The sequence below is a fragment of the Ambystoma mexicanum genome, chromosome 1q, assembly GCF_040938575.1.
Source record: "Ambystoma mexicanum isolate Mex_15411 chromosome 1q, UKY_AmexF1_1, whole genome shotgun sequence".
Lineage (NCBI taxonomy): Eukaryota > Metazoa > Chordata > Amphibia > Caudata > Ambystomatidae > Ambystoma > Ambystoma mexicanum.
In genome coordinates, this window is record NC_090922.1 from 324249608 (window position 1) to 324276925 (window position 27318).

The 27318-nt window shown below is 43.9% G+C and overlaps 1 protein-coding gene across 4 annotated transcripts in view; it reads left to right on the forward strand.

The window, feature by feature from the left end:
- The window catches only part of LRP3 (LDL receptor related protein 3), a 267988-nt gene that overhangs the window by 223484 nt on the left and 17186 nt on the right, over positions 1-27318 (forward strand). For all 4 annotated transcript variants that reach the window (XM_069639236.1, XM_069639244.1, XM_069639217.1 and 1 more), the window contains 2 exons: positions 9811-10019; positions 24010-25096. In XM_069639236.1, the coding sequence (XP_069495337.1) occupies positions 9811-10019; positions 24010-25096 (1296 nt within the window). The remainder of the gene's footprint in view (positions 1-9810; positions 10020-24009; positions 25097-27318) is intronic.

A 27318-nucleotide genomic window follows, 5' to 3' on the forward strand; every position in this document is an offset into this window, starting at 1 on the left:
TCACATTTCTAAAGGGGCAAAAGTCCCTGCTAATAGTACCCCCTCCTTCCCGCCAGTGCCTAATGGCACACATTGTAATACTCTGTTGATACAGAGCAATGTGAGGACCCTCTGCTGCCCAGAGCTCCTTGGGACATTGTCCTGGCAGCGGGACACTGCGACCATTCGGAACAGGTAAGGTGTCCTGCTGCCAGGACAATGAGCGTGCTGAGCAGGAATTGCTCAGCACACATTGTCCTGCCAGCGGGACACTTTTGCTGTTGGGCACCCTCTTTGAGGTGCCGAATGGGAGAGGTATCCCAATGACAAGTGTCCCGGTCTGGCTATTAAAAGAGCTACGGGGGGGCAGCTTGACCACCCCCTTGCGACTCTCCCGCTTGGTACTCCACTGCTTGGAGCCATTTGCACACAGGAAAACATACCTTAATTTTAATCAGTCAGAATCTTGTAGAAAAAAATCTATCAGCACGTAGACATAAAAGGTGCTGTGCAGAACCCAAGTTTGGAGAGATATGGCATTTAAAAATCTATACCAATTATACTTGGTCACCCACTGCACTGCATTAACCAATTGTTTCTGCCTTTTTAATGGAAGGAAAAATCGGGCAAATTGCTGACATTCCAGTGAATGTGGTCCTTTCGGCCATGTCTTTATAGTTCGGCTAGATCAAGTCAACATAGCCCAAAACGTCAGGTATCAGGGGGTGATGGTCTGGTCTGCTCAATGGACGTTACACCACTGTTTTCATGTGTTATTGTAAATGTACATACACTGTGTGCACAAAACATTTATACGTCAGTGGAGGTGCTGGGTGCATTTGTGTGTGACTGAGAGTGTGCAAGCATATGTGTTGACTATTGTGTCTGAATGAATGTTTAATGCATTGTTTGTATGTTCTAGTGGAATTAAGTTAGTGAATGTTATGTTGCGTCACTGGGTGCATGGCAGGCTGGCTGAAGGTGTGGAGGCCCAATTGAATTTAAAAAATATGCCACCAGTCTTATGAAAGTTATAACAGAGTGTCAGCAATGGACACATGTATTATCCCTCAGGGATTCAGGTTGTTTGACCGATGTACAAAATCACAGCGGAATTAACCGTAGTCATTTTCGCTGCAAATACATTTTTACCTCGGTACAAAAAACCAAACCCATGTCCCCTCAAACTGCCAGTACACCCATAAACCCCACCCCCCCACTTAGCTTTTCTCCATTCGCTGCCTCTCCTGTAACCTGCAGCGTCAGATCCATACCTTTAACGTGGGTCGGATCTGACACTGCAGCTTCCCTTTTCTTTTTTTTTTGTTGTGTCCCCTGCCATCAATACTGAGGAAGCGGTGGACAACCCTGCAACCGCCAAAGACAAAAATACCGAACATGGGCCCGAGGGGGCCACCCCTGCAACCACTGCTCTTCATGTTCAGTATCTTTGGCTTCGTACTAATGGTGGTGACCAAATTCAGTCAAATCTACCATTCGACCAAATATTTTTAACAATTTGGCCGAAACAATCCCTCAGAGCCGCCCTCCCTTCATCCTGCCCCTTTCCTTCAGTTGTCATGTCCCCCCCCAACATTTTCAGCAAAGTTACTCCACTGTGCAGATGACACCCAGCTCATCTTCAAGATAACTTCTGACCAAGACCCTGGCAACACCCTCAACAAATGTCTCAACAAAATAACACCTGGATGACAAACAACCTCAAACTAAATCCAACCAAAAAATAAATAATGATCTCCCAACCGGAAGACAATTCAACACGGGCATTAATTACCTGGACACCGATCATGGGAGCTCAACCTGAGACATTGACACTGACAAAAAAAAAAAATCTGGAAATCCTCATGGACAGCGGCCTCTTTGGAACCATGAGTCAACGTAATGGCACAAAAAATGTTTATCGCCTCCGACTAATAAGGGGGAACCTCCCTTACCTCAATTTACCACACAACACCCTTGCGATCATCTTCTTGGGATTATCAAGAATAGACTATGCAAATAGTCTCTAGCTTCGAATGCCAGAATGCCTCACAAAAAAACTACAAAGCATGCAAAATACTACAGCAACACTACTCCTGAGATTAAATAGAAGGGACAACATCACACTGGCACTGAGAAGGCTACATTGGCTACCAGTAAAGAAATGCATTAAATTCAAAGCCCTGTGCATTGCCCATAAATCGCTACACGCACAAGGATCCAAATTCCTCCCAGCCAAAATCACCTGTTACCAACCAGTAAGACTTAAGATCGAGCAACGACCTTCACATAGAAACAAGACTCTAGGAGAAAAGGATATTTTGAGGAACCACCTTCTCCTAGCTAAATTATGGAACTCGGTGCCGAAGGAAATCAGAATGACGAACGACCACCTGTCCTTCAGGAAACTACTAAAAACCTGGCTATTGAACATAACACAGATACCCGCCTGGATCAAAGCAAATTGGGGACAATACATAATGATCTGACTATAAAACTACTTAACCCCCAGAGATCACGAGAAGCCAACTAACCACCACCTTCTCTTTTTCACATCCTGTGGCAGGTCAGAAGGAGGCGGACTCTGATCGACCATTTTATATTCAGCTTTTTTAAAGAAAAAGGAAAATGCCCATCTCTCCCTATTATATATGGCGTCTCTACCTAACACGACTAACTAAGGTCCTTGTCTGTCATCCGTGATTGTCTTAACAGAAGCTGTCCATAAATAACATAACTGACCCTACAACTATAATACCAACTAAGAGCAGGAGAATTATTCCCTTCTCCTGTTATGTGCTTTACTTTATGTAAATTACTTCCTCAGTAATTAATCTTCAAATAACCTCTGGTTATGGTTTTGATTAGTTCATACAGTTCATATATGACTTGGCCTTTCTGAGATGGTTATCCTTTTTGGTTCTGTCTAGTTTCTCTTGATGCTTTTTATAGAAATGTATATTGTTCTCTTCCTGAGATGAACAGTTATACTATTTAACAGTCTCTTTCCACTCCCTTCTGTAGAGTATTGTCTCTTGTTCACTTCTTGAAGTTTTATAGTATGTGTTTCTTTCTCTTTGCTCACCCGAGTAAGATTAGTCTCATATGATTTCCATGCACTCCTCTTGGTTTGTGTATTAAAGTCTCTTTATTACGACTGGGCGAGTATGATACAGTTCATAATGATCCTTGCTCACTTTCCTTGGTTTAAGTATCACCATCTCTCCTCTTCATTCACTTATAACAATCCCTTGACTTGAGTCTGATCAATCCCATAATGATTATCACTATCCCTTCTGGGTTCAAGCATCGCAGTCTCCTTCCCTTGACTGGGACTGTAGGATTAGTCCCATAACGATTATCCTCTCCCCTCCCAGGTCTCCCGTTTTCCCCTTTACCTGTGACTTCTTGGGGTAATGTCACTGGGATCGCTTGTGGCTTGGGGTTGCTTCTTTGTATCATAAGGTTTCTCTTTTACCTTTTGATATTGAGGATGACCATAAGGTACTTCCTGTACAGGTATATTTCGTGGTTTTCTCTGTAGGCTGATTTACAACCTTGTTTGGGGGACTCCTGGTCCACCACGAGGCTTTCGTGGCCATGCCACCAGCTTTGATATATTTCTCTCCTTCAAAACTCGAGGATGCTTCATGTCCGTCTGTTTCCCTCGTCTAACCCCAGGTAAGGCACTGCACATCGATTCATTTTTGCATTCTCCTTTAGACCAGCGCACCCAACTCTCTCCCTCTCTTTGTCTTGTATCAGTAAAACGATGCGTGCCTATTCCTCTTCTCCTCTGTATTATTTTTCCTTCTCTCCGAACAAGATGCTGTGCGTCTGCTTCTCTCTCAGTAGCCTGCAACACCTGCGCTTTGAAACTCGCTGGCTTTTTCTTTTACCAGTTGGTATGACCTGCGCCTGGAACTTCCCCGGCGTATGTCCTGGTCTCTCATTATTACTCTCGATTGGTTTCTATGTCCCAGTGGAATGGGATATACCACTTAAAAAGATACTTTGGGTTTCTGTATGATAATAATAGATATGGGTTTCTTCTTCTTGTATGGTTCCACAATAGATGTTCAGAAATATTATGAATTTGAGGAACTCTAGGGAGTTCCTCATCAGAACGGAAGTCCTTGTCCCTAAAGGGGAAGTTTTGCCCAGTGAGGTCCCACTTGCATCTACCCCTATGGAGGGTATTGCATAGCAGGCTCACCTCCCTAGCCTCACAGGGAGGGCTCGCCCTTGTGGAGAAGGACGAATTCCTGTGATTTTGTTACAATGCCCACAACTCCCAAGTACTATACATGCCTAGAGGGCTAGCCAAACAACCCACCAAAATAATAAAAACTGCACACCCCTCTCTAATCCTGCTGCAAACCTGATACCTGCAGAAAACAACTCAAACACTGGATGCCACCCTTCCGGACACAACAAGCCCAGTGCACGTAGCAAAGCACACCTAGAAACCTTGCATGCCCAGATGCCAGTTCCTCTTGGTTCTGCAAGCATCAATAGGAGAGCACAAACCCTATCCTATTTCTCTCTCCCTCACTAACTAACTCTACCCACGTTTCTTACAGAGCGATGTGCGCACCTGGAGACCATGCAAGTGGTAGCCGTGCCCAGGATAAATCAGCAAAACATAACCTCTCTAACCGGTTGGGAACAAATTGCCAGCTCCTCACGCACAGGAGGGGTGGGCAAACATACAGTTGAAACAACACATAAACTAGTTGAAATTATTAGCAATCAAGATGGCACTTTGCTCTTTTCAAAACAGACTAACAAGAAAGAGCATCCTCGTAAATACTGCCATCACAACACCCATGATTTACTTCAACAAATAAGGCAGCACACACTCAAGAGTTGTAAGTGCTTCCACAGAACAGTCGGTGCTGGTGCATCCAGATAAAAATGTACATTTAGGCTCAACATGTTCCCTGGGAACACAGCCATCTGGCAGACACTTTAAGCAACGTTTTGACAATGGATCAAAAGTGGGAACTAAACACCAATACTCTCAAACACGTCTTTGTAACATGGGGCCAACCTTCAATAGAACTATTTGCCACAGTTGAGAACAAAAAATGCCCAAACTTCACATCCAATTACCCGCAACTGGGGTCCCTAGATAATAGTCTATGGATGAGCTGGTCTGGGATATTTTCATAATTTTTTTTCCCCCAAAACTGCTGCTCTGCAAAGTAATTTACAAATGACGCCAAGAGAATTTAACAATGATACTCCTTAATTTGGGCAAGACACCCATGGTAGTCCTACCTGCTCAAAATCCAATTCACAATCTTCTCACCCAGACACACAAACAAATATGACACTCAAATTCTCAGCCAACCCAACTTATTGGCTCTGGAGGTCATAAAATGTGGACATTTAGTTATCCAGCATATGGATCTATTGCAAGAAGCAAGAAAGCCCAACACTGGGCACTGTTTCATCAACAAGTTGAAGAGATTTGTAATCGGATGTAACAGAAATGTATTGATCCAATTGATTGTTCAGCAACAGAGGTGGTCATCGCTGTACCAGTAGGATCTGCATATTTTACACTGCCTTTAGCAGCCGTAGCAGCGTACACAACATCACAGCGTGAAATATAATTGTGGAAAGTACCTGTAGTTAAAGCCTTCATGGAAGGAGTCAAACAAATCTGTCATCCAGTGGCTCATCAACCACCAGGTTGGGATATAAATATAGTACTTTCAAAGTTAAAGGGCTCCCCGTTTGAACCAATGCATAAAGCTCCACTAAAGGTGCTTTCATATAAAGTGGATTTTCTCATTGCAATAATATCAGTTAGAAGGATTCGTGAGTTGGAAGCCATGCCCATGCCTGAATCTTTTTTCACAGCACATAAGCATACCAGTCCATTGAGTTACCAGATTTCTTTCAAAATCCCCAGAGCACAGGAGAAAGGACATTACACACACACTTGACATTTGTTGAGCGGTCATGTACTACCTACATAGAACAAAAGGACTTAAAAAGACTGAACAATTAATTGTATCAATGGCAGCAGGAAGTGAGGGAATCTCAGTCACTGAAGCATTCATTGCAAGATGGATTGTTAGGCGAATAATAATGTGCTATACTATAGCAAACAAAACACTCAACGTTCACTTCTAGAGCCTATTCCACACACAGTGGTGGGGTAACTTTAGCCTTCATTGCTAATGTACCACTGGAAGCCATTGCAGCAACATGGAGTTCTGTGCACACATTCACGTAGCACCACTGTGTTGACACACAAGCAAGATCAGATTCTCAAGTGTGTCAGGATATTCTGAACAATTATTCACAACACCTCCTTCCGCTTACCAACCTCAACCAGGGAATACTGCTTGCTAATATAAGCAAAGCATGTTAATCTACGCAGATTCACAAGCCCCAGAAGACAAACATTGCTTGCCAGTAATGGTCTTTCTTTGACTTGTTTCTGCTGAGAATGACATGCGCTCACCCATCCCCACCATTAGGGAGCAAAAGGAATATATATATATATATAAATCCTAAAATGTTGATGCGTGAATGATCATAGGCCTGCACGCGTAGTGTAGGGATAGTGTTTCAGGTATGCACATTTTTTTATTTTGCAAAAATAACATGTAATACTCTGCACCAACCACGAGATGGTGACCTCTGCAAAGCATGTGATTCTAAGCAGATACACGCCCCATTCCCCCTTCCATGTTACTCAGCCACCTCCTCCTAGTACTCCCACCTGCCCCTCAGTCACTGCCCCCAACCCCTCACCATCCCTACTTGCCGTCCAGATCTCTGCTGTGACCTGTTTCTTATGCCTTCATCAGCCTGCCCTTGGAAATGGTAAAATCACGTACTCCCTTTCTCCGCTGACCATCTTGTATTTAAAGGAAATAGGGCATACCTGAAACACATGTTGGCAATTTAAATAGAAAAAAAACTAAGTGACACTGTCCATGCCTAGGTTGCTTATAGCATTAATGAGGCAGGATTTGGCAGCAAATGCTGTGAGCTCTCTCATTGTTCATAACACTTTAAAATAAAAAAAGACTCAAGGCATTACAGTTTGATTGTTCAATGAATGGCCCCTTGAACCCATTTAGCGACTACTCTGCCTTCATAAAGTCATAACTTCCTGCTATGACCTCACCGCAGAGAAATAGGACAGTGCTCTTAATATGAGAAAGAAGTGAAAACATATACGTCGTGCTTATTTCATAGTTCCTACAGACGTTAAAAGCTTATTTCAGTAAGCGGCAAAACTGCAAAGCCATCAGAAGGAAAGGCATACAAAAATAAAGCTTTCTTCCATTACTAATACATGACTATAATTTCATCCCAACACTCCTAATATATTCAACATCTGAAAAATATATCCTCAATCTAACATCAGCCTTCAATGTATTCCTAACATACTTGATGACACATTCTATATATAAATCAATCCTATTTGTCAAGTGTCGGGATCTAATCCCTAACAACAACCGGTTTCAACGTCTTATGTCTTCTTCAGGGTGATTAAACTACACAATATTTATTATATCCCACGTTGTTGCATCATGCTGCTTACTCATTTATCAATAATTTAAGAAAATATCAAATTATACTCCCTTAAATCCAGGGTGACAATGTTACTCAACCTGTAAACGGTATTGGATAACAAAAATCACTTGAATCATCCCACAACCATTTGTCACCACCACCTCATGTACCGCGTCACCAAAATACTCAGTGCCATGGCAGGGCAACTTCAGAAGAGTTTGAATATATAAAGAGCAAATGCATATACAAGCCTTGCACATTACAATGATTGTTGCCATGGTATGATAATAAAACCGTGGAACCACTCGCACAGCGTACCTTTTGTCTATTTAGTAATGCCATTAACGGGGGCCATTTTAAAACGCTGGCACCTTTTACGAGTGTTTGACGCTGCACTCTCGAAACCCTTATTTGCATTTAAGATGCGAACATTTTAAAAACTACTGAACAAAGCCTTCTAGCTAGTGCAGAAACAAGCATCCACAATTCCAAGTAGGTGGAATGTTCCTTTCAAAGGTCATGCCCCATGTGGCGATTGTACATCCTGTACGTTCTCACAGAGATTTACATGGACTAGGTGTAAAAGCAAAAATGTTAACTATGCAATTACATGGCCATACAGGAAAATGTATGTAGGAAATACAAAGTGTTCAGTTAATGTCTGCATAAACCAGGTGCCTGCAGCCTTTGCTTCTACAGCTGTTTTGTACCACAACTCCTGTCGCTGCTAGCCAGCATAGCCAATGGGGAGTGATCATGTGATTTGTAGTCCACGACCTCTGGACAGCCTAAGGTTGCAGACCCTTGGCATAAACTAACATTGTTCCACAAGTCGCACCCAGACTCTTAATACACCATTGGCTTCTCATTATATTGAAGATGGCCATGGAGTAGCAGATCTAATGTACTTTGTAATTGAAGGCTCAATGCTTCAATACCTAGTAAGCTCAGCTATAAGGAACAATTATTTATAATTTAAAAACAAGAAAGTGTGGATTAAATCGGCTGGAGTAATGATATTGGTTTCCATAAAATTAATTTCTTCAAGTAGAAAATGCCCATTCGTAAAGCATGAATGTACTCCTTTGTAAGATGCCCTCCATGGCCATGATGGGAGCAACATGCAATAGAATAGTATTTTAATCACCCTGAAGATCTGGCGTAAGAGGCGATTACACCTATTAGTGGTGGTGATTGGGTCCCTACAGTTTGACAAATAAGGTGGATTTAAAGAAAGTGTAACCATGTAGAATAGGAACAGATTGAAGGCTCATATGAGATTGAGGCTATATTTCTCAAGTTTGTGTGTGTGTATATATATATATATATATATATATATATATATAGTTTGTGCATGAAATTATATTGATGGATTTGTATTTGGTTGCTGCTTACTAACATAAGCTTTTAACATCTGTTAAAACTATCAGATACAAACATGAGTACATGCCTCCCATGTGAATCATGCTCTGCAAATACTTGTTCACTCCCCGGTTCAACATGGGTTAAGGGAAACCTGCCTTTCTGCAAATTGGTGATAACACTATGCAGCCACATTGCCCGTTATCGTGCGCCTTCCTTCCTCCTTGATGGGCCAATACCACTCTGCTTTTAAAAAGAAAGACACAAAACTGCAGTCTTTCTCCTCGTGCTACTCCCAACTTCTTAGAGCCCACCCCAAGCCCTCCTTCACAACCCAGAGAGGAAGTCGAGGACCTTAATTTCTTATGCGTACAGTCAGCCTCTCCAATTTTCTAAAAGGCTGCAATGCTACATAGGTTGAATAGCCCCCATACACAAGATTACATTGCACATGGGAGACTATCAACCACTGGGCAATGTTTCACCTCCGGCTTCAGAGTCCCATTATAGACCGCATGAGCTTTGCTCTCGTCTCTCAGATGTGACCATGAATCGAATGTTTCCCTGTAGTGACTAGTCCTCCATTTGCAATTCTGTATGCCATTAAAGAAAAGGTAAATCACAAAGTGGCCTGATACTGAATGCTAGGTGATGATCGTTATGTACTGCTGGTCCTCCTTTCCTTGCAGCTATGTGGAGAAACATGGTCATGTGTACTAGCACACCACGACAAACTATACTTGCCGTAAAAGACGTTCCCTCTGCATGGAGCATGCATGTTCTTTTGTGAGAGTAATTTCTGTTTTCTTTTATTGTTTTCCTTTTAACACTGCCTATGTTCTCTACATCTGCTGCTTGTAGGCATCTGTTTTGATTTCTGTAATTCTTTTGCTACTTATGTTTTTTTTTTCTTCTCCTTGACAGTTTTAAGAATTTTGACGTGGAGGATTCACACAGGTGTGACGTGGACTGGCTCATGATCGGTCCATCCTCTAGGAGAGAGGAATACAAAGTATGTGGACCGTCCATCCCTCCTGCCTTCATCTCGGCAAGGGACCACGTCTGGATTTTTTTCCACTCTGCTGCTTCGAGCTCCGGACAATCTCAGGGATTTCGCTTATCGTATATCAGAGGTACTCATACGCTGCAGCTTTGTTGTCATTTCATACCTAGGAAAATGATGCTTATAGTTAAGAATAAAAAGCAGCCTTTGCCTTGATTTTTATTTAGCTTTGGGTTTTTATAATGTTCTGCAAGCAGTCAAAATAGTTGCTTCTCCATGTGTGCCTTTGTGAGTGGGTATAGTCAAATTCTTACGGTATGGGAAGGAAAACTTGGACCGTTCAGATGACCAATACAACAGGCTGCTTGATATCGGACTGATCTAAAATGGTGTGATTTCACTAATCTTCTGAACCTAAACCAGTACGGCACTTGGCAGAGGGGTTGTGAGTGCTAGAGATGAACGCATAAAGCTTGTATATGGTGGCATCGTTTACCTTGGGCATCTGGATAGGTCTCTGTTTTTTTGTTTGTTTTGGCGCTAGTCAAACGCAAGAACAGAGCAGCCTTCTGAACTAGTCCAAGACTAATGAACACTGGGCCTCATTACGAGTTTGGTATCTGGGTGGTAAATCCGCCCAGATACCATTAAATTGTATTACCATTACCGGCACTCAGTCCATCGGTATTACTGCTGGATAATGAGTGCTGGCAACAGTTCTAAATCGCCATTCTTTGGGACTCCATGGGGGGGATTTACTGATATTACCAGCACAAGTATTACTGGACCGGTAATACCATCTTTTTTTGCTGGTAAGGTGCCTGACTTGCTTCCAGCTCTTATGTGGAGGTAAATCAGGGGCCCCACTGGCAAACGTGTACTTTGGTAACATGCCGGTAAACGGAATTACTGGCATGTTATTACCACACTGGCAAAGTCATGATGACCCCCAATGTTTCTTACTAGGCAGTCTGAGGAGATGCCAGTACTTGTGTGTTATGATCTCTTTGCATTCAACCAAAGATCGGATTGCCTGCATGGTTTTGTGCCATGTGAAGGTTTTGTCGAATTTTATTAGGAAACTTGATGCAGAATCCATTGCTGTAGTTAGTTGAGATGTGACCGGACTACTGCAAGGGCTAAGGTGTTCTAGTGAGAGGTTTGTAGGATGGCGAGATTCTCCAATAGAAACCTCAGGTGATAGAGCCACTTCTATGTCCCTTCATCAACGCACATTTTTCGAAGTAGTTATTTCAGTTTTTAAAAAATATATATATTTTGGGGGTGTAAACCCTAGCCAAGTTTTTCGAAGTAATTTCTTCAGCTAAAATGACTTTGGAAAAATCAGCATCGGCGCGATACTGATGGAAGTATCCTGAAATATTCTGTTATACCAGTAGACACTATATAAAACAACAAAAATTATTATAATAGCTCGACCAAATTGGGTTGTCCAACTCCGGGACTTAAGGGCCAGAATCCTGACGGGTTTTCAGGATATCCCTCATTAATATTCATGAGGGAAAAAAAATGTGCATATAGTGTATGTAAATTTATCTCATGAATATTAACGTGGGGTATCCTGAAAACCTGCCATGGATCTGGGCCTCAAGGCCTGTAGTTGGACAACCTGCGATTTTGATACAAATGAAAGTACTGCATCAAAGTTTATTCCCAACATGCACACTTTTGATTTGAAACAAAACAGCACCCCAATGCTGGAGACCAACTGAACGCTAGAACGCGGCATGGTCTCAATCTATTGTGCATACATAACAAAATCCCTGTTAAGTGTTCCGAAAAGGGTAGTTTGTATTAAGCCATACCTTGGCCTCCAAAGCAAGATGCTACACACTGGTGTCCTGATTGCTGTAGTTTGAGATGCTGCAGAGTGTCATAAGCATACCTGTAATACCCTATCCTGTGACTGAGAACTATGGGTGTTCAAAGTTCCCTAAATGTCAACCTGCAGGAAGCACATGCTTTGCTTGTGGGTTTGACATGCACTGTGGGATTTCCGCTGGATTTCTTATAGGTGAGTCCCGTCCTCCATTTTGGAGGACCAAAACTCTGAATTTGACCCTTGGAGGTCTTGAGTCGCCTAAAAGAAAGTTTGATTGTCCTTAGAAGGACCAGCTCACTTCCTGCTTTCTTTTGGATTTTTTGTCTGCAGACATGGGATTGGACTGGACAGTATCAAATTAATGTATTTGCAGGAGTTTTGCAGAGTTTAGGTGTTTTTAGAGGCATTTGTTAAACGTTTTTTTTATTTTTTTATTTCTATGTGAACCCCTTTTTGTCTATTTCCAGGTGTTGTGTTTTACTGTTCTGTGTTTTTAAACTTCTTGTGTCTGTGTGTGTTTAAGCCCCCCCCCTCTCTAATCTTACCTGCTGCACCGCTAATCGCTTATTAGACATTTAATGTAAAGGAGTATAACGGAAACGGTTCCTATTGTACTTTGCCTGCTCCTTTTGCCCTTTTGCCCTTTGGGGCATCCTAAAAATGTAAACCCGAAAGGTTCCCCGACACTTTTCCTTTCCTGAGTTTGTGGACCCCTTAGGCTGAACCTGAGAAGTCTTCCTGTGCTGCATATTAGTCACTCGCTGTCCTACTGTTTCCCTTTGTGTGGTTCTTGCATGAATGCATTTGTTTGTCTTTTGCAGGTGTCTTGTTTTGTGTTTGACAATTGACAGTTTAGGCAGCAACATGTCATTTTATCTGGAAGGGGTTTTGGGGGGGGGGTAGAAGGTGAGGAACTTGTAATGAATTGCATCGAACAGAGCAAGATGCAAGCATGCATCCCTCGCAAATCCCATGTGAACAATAACACCCTACATTCATCATCACCTTGAATGCAATCGTGTAAACACAAACGCACATGGAATTGAATATTCTGGGAAGCCCAGCTAAAGGTAAACCTGTTTTTTCAGAAAGCACCTTTTTACACCGGTCAGAAAGTGCTAAGCAAACTGTATTCAGATGTCTTCTTACTTAAACTGCACCGAGGAAGACAACATATTTATTTTAGAAGCAGATAGGCTTAGGGTCTGCATAGCACTTACACTTTCTGGGAAGAATAGCTTCAGGGATGCAAGTTTAGTCAGGATGGCCTTCAGGTGGAACTCCCTCACCACTGCCTTGGCCTTTAAACACCTTCCTCCTCTCAACCACAGTCTAGAGTAGTCTGGGTAGGAGAGGAGTCATTGCCCGTTCCAGGTGACTATCTTTTTCGTCCATATTTTCTCAAGATTTCTTCCTTTTGAAGAGAACTTTGTGAAAACTGTGATGCCTTAGTTCGTTATCCCATTCTTTGACCGAACTGAAATGCGTGAAAAATGTCAGGTCTGTGGGCGATCCCTGCAGCAGTTTCAGAATAAGGGCAGGCGTGACAGAGTTCAAGCTTCCTCTCAGACCCCCAAAACGCACAACTTATGGCTACGACTCTTGATGTCTTGACCTCCGATTTCACATTGTAGACTTTCAAACTCCCTGCAATCTCACTCTCCAGGCCTAATATTTGCCATTTCTCCTACTCTTCCTTTGAGATTAGTAACCTTCTCTTCATCTCACTGACATCCTTGGCAACCCTGGAGAGCTGGGAGAACAGTTGGGAGGAGCTGGTGACCTCCTCAGCCATTTCAGCTTCAGCAGGTGTCAATATTTGGATTTCTTTGACACTTTGTCCTCCAGACTATAATGATGTGTTATTCATATAGCGCATATGCCAAAGCGCTGTACATAGAACATATTTACATACATCATCGTCATCCCAACCGAAGTTGGTAATAATTTACAACCTCAGAAGGATGGAAAGGCTGAGTTGGCCTTCCCGGGATTCGAACCTGTGACCTGCAGATCACACACAGATCGCAGCAACGAGCGCTCAACCCGCTGAGCTATCTTACTGGTCAATCAATCTTACTATCAATCTTCGTGGGTTGGCCAGACATTGGGAAGCCAATATGATGTTTTTTTTTTTCGGTCTGGGGCAGATCAATGACAGGTTGGGGAGTTGCAGCCCCTTTGCAATATTCAATTAAAGAAACGAGTGCATTTACTTCTAAACGCACAGTTGATACTCGTACAAATGCTGCCACTGTTGGCTAGTATGATATTAACATGTACTGCAATTAGTAACGCCATCAGAATGAGGGCACCACAAATTCTTCTCACTCAAAAACAGTGGTCGGGGCTCACACATGCCCCAATCCAAAGATTCGGAATATAACCGCTTGGATCCTGAGGACATAGAATTTGGCCATATACAACTCAACCTCTAGAAAGGTCCATGGAAATATTTAGAGTAAAAAAAAAAGTTTCTGATACTGCAACAGGTGGAAAAGAGTTGTGGTGTGCTGCGCATGATTCTGTATTTGTCCTTTACATTGCTCAGAAAAGGAACATTGTGACAGTGCATTTGCTAGATCAAGGGCTGGTGTGTAATGTGCTTAAAGTTCATTTGTACAAATCTTCATAGCACAGACACGTGCTGGGAAGTGCTAGAAGTTACAGCATCTAGGAAGGTGTCGAAGTTGTCACCAGCTTTCGCTCTTTCGACATTTGTCTTTCGATTCTCACATGCAGACTCTCTATTTTCAGGCTATAATCCTAGTATATTTTAGGAACTTGTCTTTCAAGTAATGTTGGTGACATTTTCTCTTTAGACGAAGTTTCTTAATGTCTCTAGATAATTTTAACTTCGAGTCATGACATGCACAATTTCTCTCCCTGGTCTGTTCCTTAGCTGTCTCTGGGGATCACATGTCCCAGCATGCAGTATTTCTCTGCACAGTCACTTAATGTCTTTGGGATTTGCGTTTCTTCAAGTCCCAGCATGCAACTTGCTTCCTTTCAATCGTGTGTTCATTGTGGTCTAGAAAGGTCTTCTCCTGATTCCATTTTTCAACAATTCACCTTTTAATTTACTTTTTTGGCCCGTTCGCAGTATGAGCAATATCTCCGGTTGCAGCTTTTTTACTTTCATTCACTTTCATACCAGTGTTGGGAATCTTATTTATTTGGTTGTTTTTCAGTTCATAAAACTATACAACTTTTACATACAATCATACAATCTTACAATTACTTCATTACAATAAATACTCGGATATACATATTCTTTAAATTTCCATCAACTTTGATTACTTAGAAAAAGGAGTCATACTGTCCAGTGATCTAAAACCATTTTCCAAAACCATTACAACAGCTTAAGGACTTAATACTATAGGAGGAACAGTTTGCCATACCCTGTAAAGTGCGATGTACACAGCTTCTGATTGCACATTCAAACACCATGTCCAAAAATCTTCAGATTGTACATATTCCGTGTTGTGGACAAAACGGCCGTAATTCACAATGTAGTGTTTCATTCACCAGATACTGTCGCATGTGCCAAAATGCTGACACGTTGGAGACAGTGAGACATGTGCTTACCAGCTGCACTGAAAGACGTGTTAGGAATTCTTCTAAGTTCCCAGTATCCTTCGCATCAAGCTCTTTGTGCATGCGTAACCTGCCCTTCCTCATGTCTGTTTACTTGCTTGTCAACTTGCTCATTATAGTTACTGGTACTGAGGTCTCCATGTGCTGGGTGGTGCAGTAAAAATGTGGTGGTAATAGCGCTAGTGCCGCATTGCTGAAAGTTGAGGATTCACCTTCAGCTCTGAGCTGGAGGTAAATCTGCTGACTTTCTACTCATTTTGGTGCAATTACTGCGGTACAAAAATGGGGACTTACACCACCACTTGTGATCCGGCAGTAATGCAGCTGGACCAAGTGGTGGTAACGGTAATTCCGTTGAGCAGTATTTAGGCAGATTTACTGCCGGGATACCGCCCCATTTCTGATGAGGCCCTGTGTGTAGCATATGAATCTGAAACTGAAACGATCTGCTAAAACGCTGACAGAAGTGACTTTTTCCTTACAACTTTATTTTCATGCTCAAGCGATAGTAAGGATTGGGTGGATTTTTGTATGCTATGTTAATGTTAAAGGATATTTGTACCGCGCACTATATCCACCGGAGTGGTCCCCTGGCGCTCTAGTGGCTCTGAAAAAGGGAAGGGAAGGGGTAGGTGAGTTAGTGGCAATAAGCTGGAAAAGTGCAAGAGAGCAGCGATATGCTGTTGGCAGCCTCAGCCCGGTGGGTCCGTTGGCTGGGCTTGGGGTGTTTTACGGTCGGTAGTCCTCATGTGCTGTTGTGCGAATCTGTGTGGTTTGTTTTGTTGTTGCAGTGTAGTGAAGTTGGTGCCGATTGTTGTGTGGTAGGCTAGTTTGAGAGGTGTAAGCAGAGGGGTAAAATTGTTAGTGGATTGGTTAATTGGCACTGCTGTCCTTGCAGTTAAGTCTAGGTGTGATGCTTGCTATCATTCACTATTTCATCTGAGTGTGGCACTTGCCAATCCTCAACATCCTATCCAGATGGGAGTCAGGTCAGTGATCACGATTCTGTCTTAGAGTGGCCTTTGGCAAAATTAACAGTGTCATTTAAGTATGGCACATGCCAACAGTCACATTTTTATCTGGATGTGATGCAGGGTAAAGTTAAGCATTCCATCTACGTGTGGTGCATGCTAACATTCACATTTCTGTCTAGGTGTGACGCAGGCTAAGTTAAGAATTCCATCTAAGTGTGGCACATGCTAACATTCACAATTCAGTCCGAGAGTGGCGCATGCTAGTACTCACAATTCCATCTCAGTGCGCCATATGCTAACATTCACAATTCCAACTAAGTGTGGCATGTTCTAATAGTCACAATTCCTGATGTAGTCTAGATTTGGCATAAGCTGACAATCGGTATTCTATCTAACTGTGGTATTGGCTGACATTCACAATCCTATCTAGTTGTGACACAGGTTATTTTCCACACTCTTATGTGAGTGTGGCCAGTGCTAACATTCACAATTATGTCTAGGTGTGATGCTTGTAATCATTCACTGTCCCATCCAAGTGTGGCACTTGCTAACATTCATTACTTATCTAAACGTGATGCAGGCTAAAGTTCAGAAATTCCATCCAAGTGTGGTACATGCAAACGTTCATAAACCTATCTAGATGCTATGTAAGCTAATGATAACAGTTCTCTCTAGGTGTGGCACTTGTTAACATTGACAGGTATGTTAGTATGCAATGCAATGCAAGGCAACATTTACACTATAGTAGTATATGTTATGGGGAAGGTAAGGTAGAGTGGCGGGTGCTTTCTGGAGTAGAGTAATTGCTCTACACCCCAACCATGCCACATTTACAGTTTTTGTTGGTGTCTGTACTGCTGGCTTCCCCTGGCGTCTCCTGCGGACACCTGCTGACACTTTCTGGAGCTGCCTCTGTTGGAGCCGCTCTTTGCCTTGGGGCCCTTAGCCGAAGGGGCCGCCGGGCAGGGGGCTGCCCTGGGTGTCCATCATAAGGTGGGCCAGGCCAATCAAGTCTGGATGGAGTGCTGGGGCGGGCTATGGAACAACGAGGAATGGGCAGGGTAGAAGGGAGCACGCGCAGAGGATGGCGGTTTTTTTCATGCTTTTAAGGTTTTGGGAGATGCTGGTGGCGATGGGTCGGGGCTCTGGGGCACTCACCTGATCTCAGAAAGTGGCAGCATTTACCTGCAGCTGCTCCAGCCAAACAGAGCCCAAGAGGCAGTGGACAGGTGGATGACGACGAATGAAAAGAGAAGGCGGCGCCTTGCAAGGCATGCACCCATACCTAGTGTATGGACTACAACATGGACCCTCAGTGACATGCAAATTCTAACCTTGTACCGCCTTGACAGGGAGAGCATAGCATACGTCCTCAGCATGAGCCAGGGAGACATTGAGAGCAGGATTGGCATCCGCACAGCCATACAACCGCTGGTAAAGCTGCTGTTGGTCCTTGCAACGGGCACATTCCAAAACACTAAGCCAGCTACACGGACTAGCGCAGCCATATACTCAAAAAATGTTGGTGGAGGCGCTGGATGTACTCCTTCTCCCTGTGGAACAGCATATTGCACTGCCAAACACCATGGCACAGGTGAACGCTGCCAAGGCAAGATTCTATGCCATAGCAGGTATGCCCAATGTGGTAGCTGCCTTGGATTGCACACATGTCGAGCTGGTATTTCTCCCATGCCCTGGAGTAAGTCTACAGGAACCAGAAGCAGTACCATTCACTGAACAGCCAGGTCACCTGTGATGCAGACCTCCTGATCACCCCCTGCTCTGCCCGGTTTTCAGGCCCAACCCATGATCCTGCACAACAGCTTGCTGCCAGCATGCATGGAGGGGGAGAGGCCAACGTACCTGAGCACTGGGTGAGAAAGTCACAGCACAGTGAGACTGCTGCCTGGGGTATATGAAGGGGGGGGTCAATTGTGACAATGCTACTAATGAATGCACTAGGAATGATAGTGGACCCCCCCACTTCCCTCCCCACACCAGAGAAAAGACATGCTGCTGGTCACCATAATGCGACACAACACAGAGCTGCAGTGAATTGGCAAACTGTGCAACCCAAACAGGCAACACACAATGGCCCACAGGTACCACAATGCAACAGTGCAAAACCCACAATGTGTGGCCTGGGTACATAGGTGACCAAAAGGTGTGCACACTGGGGCGCAAATGGCCCTCGAGGAGGTGCATATACGACATGCAACAAGCACCAATGTCACTAGCCACAGTTAGCAGAAGCACCCATCACATCATTACACAAGTCAATTGATCAACTGCATGGCAAACTGTGCCTCAGCATGGAATGCCAATCCCGAGACACCCAGCTCTCCTTCAAGCTTCCCTCTACTGCCTCCTCAGAGTTGTGATTCATTGCATTTCTTTAAAGACCCTAGGTGAAGAAACCTCAAACGAATTCGAAGCCACGTTTTCTTTCCTCAAAATTATTTGTATTCATTTAATATTTTCCACCATAGCTCATTACAAAGTGTGTTCCTGGAAATGGCAAAAACCCTCAATTTCCTGGCCTGTGTCCCACTCCCGCCAACCCCCCTTTTAACAATAAATCTCATAACACCCGAAGATCACGGCTTGTCACAAAAGGCATCAAGACAACACCCCTTCAGCCAGACCACACTTTCACAGAGACAATCACTCATGTATCCCCGTTATATAGATCAAACAAATTAAGGGATCACACTCATTATGGGCATGTATACGCCTTGAAGTCCGATGTTCCAGTGCACCAACGCGTCCCATTTCTCAGTAAATGCGTTATTCGTCTGCAATATGTTCGCCAACATTTTCTCCATGGCCACTGTCTCTCCCACCAAGCTTTGACATCAGGATCCCTCCTCTTCCGATGTGCTATCCCCAGCTTGGCCACCAAGAACAGTCGTGATGACTCATCCCCCACGTTCAAGAAGAGCGGGTACAGTCGGTCCACCAGTATCCCAAGTTGCACCACCCCATGCAGGAAGTACCTCTTCACCGCCTGCGATGCAAATGCCACGATTTCCTCCCAGGAAATATCCAATCTTGGAGCATTCCCACCAAATGTGTATAAAAGAACCCCTTCCTCCACATGGCTTCACCAATTCTTTGGTACGCCCCATGCAGACTTTATTTAGGAAAGTAGGCATCAAATACTCTGTATGTTACCTGATCGGTCGTTTCTAAGGTATACAGAGGATGAGGAGATCTTATTACGCGCCAATATACTTGACCAGTCCTCTAATCTCCGTCCCAATTCTTCAGACCAAGCGCCCTCATGTATGCCCTTTGTTTGAGCCATCAGGAGAGTGTATATATATTTTATCACTAGATCATGCAACCTTCCATTTGATGCCAACATTTTAAGTGCCATCATGATCTAAACAAAGAATCGCTTGGCATGTCTCTTGGTTGAAATAAGCTTAAGTACAGGTTAGCAGCCATAAGAAAAACAATACATAAATACTAAAGTGGCACTATCCATAGTTCACATGTAACTGTAATGACATCCCGCATAATAATAATTTAGCATTTATATAGCTCTACGAACCCTCAGGTATCTGAGCGCTGCTTATTTTTACCCACGTGTGTGGTTCTCATTTCTCAACCTCAGAAGGATGAAAGGCTGAGTTTGGCACTGCCGGGATTCAAACCTGCGTTAGCAGGCTCTGCACAGATGTCAAAGCGAGCGCTCTACTCTCTGTGCTATCGAACCGGCATGTTTTATATTTATGTGCATATATTTTTAAGCTTCCAAAATAGCAGAAAGTCCATTTTTAATGGAGGAGCAGAGCCATTTGCAATAGACTCGGAGCCCTGCTGAAGGGTTCTGCATCTCCCAAGTACATAAAAGGTTAGAATCCTGGCTTAGATTAGTTCTAAATATTAACAACACCTGACTAATAATTTAGGAGCTGAAAACAAATGATGGAGTCAGATATACAAGGCCACTTTGAAGTTACTTCTCTTCTTGAGGAGACTATCCAGGAATTTATAGAACTTTAAACGCACAGAAAAAAAAGGAGCCAATGTAACTGAGATAACTTTGCAGGCATAAGTGATAGTTGGGGAGGTTATAATGCACTGTGGTATTTGATCCAAATGAGATGAATTGTTAGTGTGACATCCTCCGACGATGATCAATGATCTTCTTTTATGCTTGTCTCAAACAGAACCATGGGACAAACGATGGAAATAATGAGCTGTGTAGATTACCAATAGCTGGAAAGTATAAATACAGTTAACAGAAGGATTGAATGTCGCTTTATTAATATTTCTCTTGACATGGGCATAGAAATAGACACGTGTGCAGGTACTTCAATTTGAAGGATGGTTATAGTACTGAATCTAGCATTCCATACAAGCCTTCCAAAGCCAAAATAACTATGGACCTAATCATTAATAAATAAGGACTATGGGTTTGTTTAGGCATCTCATTTTTGGGGATGTCCAAGAAAGACAATATTGTGTTTTGAATGCTAGGCTTGCCTCATATCCACTCTTAAATGGTTGATAATACCTTCCTTTTAACACAGGTACAACACCTAGGTAGACCCTGCTCGCTTTTCTTGAAACAGGCTCACATATGACTTAAGCATTCCATTAAGCTGGGGAGACCGAGCCTTCTTTAATCTGCTCCTAAAGGTGTAGCATTGTCTGCCTCCATATTGTCCCTGTACTGACCTTTTCGTTGTGACTTTCCGTTTTGGTTAATTCTATTTGTGGTTTTTATACTATTTGCCTACATACAGTGTTCTGCTCCCCACCTGAAACTGGGTTAATCTAACACTTTAACACATTTTCAAGGTTGGTTCTCTTGAGCTTCCCTCTTCCTGATTGCCAGTAATTTGGGAGTAATATCGCTGATCATATGCATTGTGAGAAACCTGAGGGTATTCTCCCAAGTAGATCCCGGGAATCCCATATTCGGGTGACCACAGAAGAACTCGACCTCTCTTATCCTAACCCTAAAGGCAGACGAGCGGGGAAAGATCACCTGTGTAGGGGAGCCCGGGGTTGTGCTCATGGAAATAACCCAGGGGAGAACGCAGTATTATACTGAGGAGGATGAAATCCGTAAAACCTTCTGTAGGTTGTACCACCTTTGTCTCCCTTCCACTCAAAGAATCTCCCTTAATCAACTCCAACGACCCCTCCATATCGGGTAAATCCCCTAGGATCCCAACCCCTGTTACACCCAGAAAATATGTCTCCCAGAATCCCTGTTTTCCGATGTCCTACCCAAATACTCCCGGTCATTCTTTTCTACGTGCCTTTGGTCATTATTTTCCGAACTCTCAATCGGTATTGACAAAACACTGCTGTTCCCACAATCCCCCCTGTTCATTGCACGATAATAATTCTGGTCATTCCATTTTATTTCCTAAACCCTACCAATCTCACCCTTCTGAGTTTACCAGCCCCCCAAGTACGACCGTTATAATTCCATATAACGCCTTTGGAAACTCTACCATCCTCCTTTTCCAACACAAACCCTTTCTCCTGACACGAAAGACAAAGGACTTACACAAGAGCTTTTTACCCTACATGTCCCAACTCAAGGTTCCGGAAAAGTCAGGCAATTGACCAGAACCACACACAACTGACAGCCCTTTACTTTCCCCACAGGGATAAAAGGTGGAGCACGAGAGCACAAGAGAAGCAAGGCAGACCGCAAAACGAGACAGCTATTCAAGCATGGCAGTTCAGGATGAGGAGAAAGGTGTCGAGAATTGAGAGGGCGACAAGGAAAGAAGCAACCTTTCCCCTTCTGTCCCAGGCCTGTGAAACCTCCGTGGAAGGAATCGTAAGACTGCAAACAATAGCCAGCGTGTGTTGCAGCAGATGTCAACGGTACACAGGGCCCTCCTCCGCTGATAACCAAGCCAGGGAGAGACACTTGCCACTGTGTTACCTGCCTTGACTCCAGAGACGAGAAAAGCCAAGCGGTTCATCACAGCCGGTGAGTCATAAGGGAACGCCAATAAGAAATCGAACTGTGTTGAACAAAAGTAGCAAACGGCTAATTGAAGAAAAGTACAATGAACTGTTAATACGAGAGCGGAAAACCAGCAGCAGAGGAGTCTGGCACTACGTGGGTGCTCACTCGAGAAACTCTGGGTGATAACCCATTGCTGAAACTGTTACAAGAAGGCCTTTGCAGTTAATTCTTTGACCAGCAAATGTTGAAAAGCTAAGGGAAGTGAATCCCGACTCTTAAGAAAGAAGAAGAAATTGAATGACTGATAAGTTGGCAAGAGTGAACCCGACGGAGAGATTCCGATGGAAAGGGGCAAAGCCTAAAAGTCCCGATGAACAGTGTGTGTTGACAAAGGTGAACCCGGCAGAGGGATCTCCCCACAGTTAACTGTTGAGAAGGACATTACGATTTGTGAATGCTAAAGGTGAAAAGTGTTCTGTGACAAGCTGTAGTGAACCCGACAAAGGGAGGCAAACATTTGACAAGGGTCTAAGCCCGGAAGAGGGGGGATCCAGGGGTGAAAAGCCATCAAACCAACATGCAAGTGAATGCAACTGAGAAATCTTTTTGAATGTAAGCCAGAGTGAACCCGACGGAGGGAGTATGAGAATCGAGAGAGGTCTGCGCCCAGAAGAGGGGGACCTAGGTGTGAAGAAACCTCACCCTGAGTGCCACAAGGACGGAACTTTTATTCTGTTATACTGAACATATCAGGTCATCGGAAGTAGATCGAACTACCGAAGGTCCTGATATAGCTAAGAACCTCTTTAGGATCCGAGACCGGAAGTGGGGATCCAGGGGTGAAAAGCCATCACCCCAATGACCTGCGAATACAAATGAGAGAACTTTTTGTTTATTTGTTTACATCAGATCCTCAAAGGCAAGAGACTTTTAAACTTTTAAGGGAAAAGAAACTTGACCATCGAAGGCCCTGATAGCTGAGAACGGAACTGTCGTCTCGTGCTGGGAAAGCTCACGAGTGTGCTGTGCTCAGGAGTCGCACCTTATCCCATGCTCAAAACGTGCGGGAGGGAGACCCCCGGCTACACATCCTGACTTATCATTTGTGAACACTTCTTTCATTCTTGTGAACCTTATCCCACACTCTTGGTATTTAGTTGTAAGGATTGGCAATTGGTTTTCCTTAGTATAGGCTCTTTTTTTTATTTGACAAGACACCGCTAGGACTGCCTTATTTTTCATTTGATGGTCGTAGCTTGCTCCCATCTTGGTTTTAGGTTTAGATTAGGCGTTTTTCCACCCTTGGACTGTGATCACTTGTGCCTGTGTTTACTGTTGCCACCATGAGTTCCTTACAGAATACAGAACCTGACCAAATATATGACGAAGAAATCTCACTACAGCTGTAAATCGTAAAGTTTTGTTGTGTATGTACTTAACCACGCTGCCCTTCCGAGCTTCCCTAACAACTAAGATACCTCTTCAAGAAGACCTAAAGCACATTGCATTGGAAAGGGACATGCTAACACATGGGAAAGAGGTTGCCTGCTACTGTATTCATCTTAATCAAGGGCACTAGAAGGCTCCTTGCCTTTTACTAGGGAGTCCCACAAAGCCAGGCATTAAAATAAAAAATAGGGCTATGCATACCTGTGTGACCTCAGTGATCAACATGTGTAGGTTATCATTTAATGTGTTTTATGTTCTATTTCGAATTCCAATGTACTTACGAAATCTCATTTTGTGCTTTGTTCTACAGGAAAAGCTGGCCTGGGTGTTTGCCAATCGGACGAATTCTTGTGTGGAAATGGCAAGTGCATTCCCGCTACCTGGAAGTGCAATTCGGCAGATGAATGTGGGGATAATACAGATGAAAGGAATTGTACAGCTTCCCCAACGGAGCCCCAGAACAGCCTCTGCCCATTTGGAACGTTCCAGTGTAGTGTAGCCCATTCCACACAGTGTTTGTCGAATGAATTGCGGTGCAATTCGGCCAAAGACTGCATCGATGGTTCTGATGAAGAAAATTGCCCCGATCTTTCATGTGGTAAAAAGCTTGGTAATTTCTATGGGTCGTTTGCTTCACCGGATCTGTTCCGGTCTGACCACAGCCGGCCCGATCTACATTGCACTTGGTATATCGATACGCAGGATAACCGGCATGTGATCTTGCAGCTTGATTTGCAGCTTGGCTACAGCGACTACGTAAGAGTATATGATGGCATTGGTGAGAGAAATGATCGGCTTGTTCAAATGCTTTCTTACCACAACAACCGGCATCCAGTGAATGTTGAGTCCACGAAGGGCCAGCTCACAGTTTCATATCACGCTCGATCAAAGAGCACTGGCCATGGGTTCAATGCGACCTATCAGGTGAAAGGCTACTGCCTCCCCTGGGAGCACCCCTGTGGAGACGACTATGAGTGCTTCTCTGATAAGCAGCACTGTGATGGGTGGTGGCATTGCCCAAACGGGAAAGACGAAGAAAACTGCCCAGCTTGCCAAAATAATGAGTACCCATGCGAGGGCAGCAGTGGACTATGCTATTCTACGCTAGACCGATGCAACAACCAAAAAAAATGCCCTGATGGTTCAGACGAAAAGAACTGCTTCTCTTGCCAACCGGGCAACTTTCACTGTGGTACTAATCTTTGTATCTTTGAGACCTGGCGCTGTGACGGGCAGGAGGACTGCCAGGATGGGAGCGATGAACACGATTGCCTGGTGATAGTACCCAGGAAAGTAATCACAGCTGCGCTGATTGGGAGTCTGGTGTGTGGCTTGCTGCTGGTGATTGCTCTCGGATGTGCTTTTAAACTCTACTCGCTGAGGACCCGCGAATACAGGTATAGGAAGCATTTGCAATTCAGTCCTTTGGGAGTCATTACAAGTTTGCCAGTATCTTGCCAGTTATTCTGGCAGGATACCGGCAAACGGACGTACCGGTGTCTGACATCCCGGTAATTCTGGGATATTCCAGGTGCCAGCGATGGCGGTCATTCCCCTTTACATGGGGCCTCATTATGAATCGGGCGTTAAGGGGTTAACGGCGCCGTAAACGACGCCGACTCTTAACGCCTGATTACAAGGTCCCTTAGCGCCATGGTGATATTAACGCCTGCTTTTTGCAGGCGTTAAAATCCATGGCGCTAAGGGACCATGGTGCTAATTACGCCACCGTAATTTACGGTGGCGTTATTAGCGCCTTCCCCACTCCCATTATGCCCTATGGGGCAAAAATGGGAATGGGGAAGGGTAAAATGGGGAAAAGGGGATTTACCGCCCCACTCACCTTGGAATGGGGCAGTAAATCTGCCATCCACTATGGTGTAAACGTAGTTTACACCATAATGGTAAGGGTACGACCCAGGCGGTAACTTACCGCCTGGGTCGTAATGAGGCCCATGGAGTCCAATAAGACCCTATTGGGGGGAATTGCAGGTATTTCCGGCACCAGTAATACCGGTGCCTTAAATACCTGCTGTTTTTTGTCGGTGGGGGCCCGCTTTACCTCAAGCTCTTGGTAGGGGTTAAATCAGTCAACCCCCACTAGCAAATTTGGACTCTGCCGGTCCAGAAAAGTGCTGGCATACGGAAATACAGCCACTTTTCTTCCCAACTGGCAGTCGGAATGACCCCCACTGTGTCGTACCATTTGTCAGATGCCATTTAGCTAGATGTATTGTCATTTTCTTCTAACACATCTAATTAAATGCATTGATTTACAACCTTGGATCTTAAATACAAATTTTCCTACTTTTATAACATATGATCATTGAACTATTTTCTAATAACCGGGCTACAAATCTTTAAGGAGAATGTCGAAATGTTTTGTTTGTGTTCCTTAGAGTGAATGATCCAATCCTATTGTTAACGTTGATCTTTGTGACACGCTGGCAGTGCACACGTTTTTGTTTTTTTGTACTTCTTCTTTTTATGCCATGTTATCGTTCAAAGCTTGTGTGACAACAGGATGCAGGCATCTGCAGAAATAGGGGTCTCTACGAGCAGGGTGCTTTCAGCAGAGAGACCGCTCGGTCTTGGCCTCCCCACAACCAGCAGGATGTCCTTTATGTTCTGTCCTGCCAGCCTGCCCTCTCCAGCTCCCAGGAGGGGGGCGGCAGGCGTGGCAGTTCTACAGCAGGTGTACTTTGCTGGTCTTCCGCTGTCTCCACCAAATCTTTGATCCTGCTGTGAAAGGCATTATGACTAGGGAGGTGAGCAGCAATGCGGAGGTGGGTGGGGAATAGGGAGAGCAGCCAAGCTTTATTTCAGAATCCAAGCACGCCCAGAGCTCGCCCATCTCTCTGGTGGTTCTTTGAATGTGAAGGCACCAGATAGATGGCGTATCCAGTGATAAGGTCGCTGTGCAAATGGCTGCTAGGTGGTGACATTTCCCTAAAAATGCACCTTCCAGATAATCAAACACTTTCCCCAAATATTCTATGATTGGAGGTAATAATATATAATTATACCCCTCCTAGAATATTTGGGGAAAGAATTTTAAGGGTCAGGGAAAAAAAAGTTGCCTACCTGGAAACCTGTTCACAGCGACTTTGTCACATGGAACTGCAGATGGGTGGGCAAAGTCTTGACACCAGGTTACTGTATTTTCCAAAAACTACTAACAACTTGCATCCACTTGCATAATCATTCAGTCACACCTTTTCTTTTTTTAAGTATAAGATGCTTTCTCTTTTTTTTAATGAATCGTAATTGGGTTGTGTGCTTGTCTAGGGTTTGATTTGTGGACTTGCACTTTTTGGTGTGTGCGCTAATTTACTTGCATCATTTAGTTTAAGCATACATACTGGCAGCCAGTGTCGTGCAGGGTCTGGCTGAAAGAGCAATATATTCCTACCACGTTATTTTGGGACGAATAGTGTGGCTTGGTTTTATGTAACATGTAATAGTATATATCTGGTAAAACAAAATTGTGGTGAGGTTAGTAATTTAGGTGACTGTGTGTTGAATTCAATAACAGCCCCTTCTCAAGTTACTTGAGAAGGGGCTGTTATTGAATTCAACACACGTAGCCACCTAACTAACCTCCCCACATCCTTGTGTT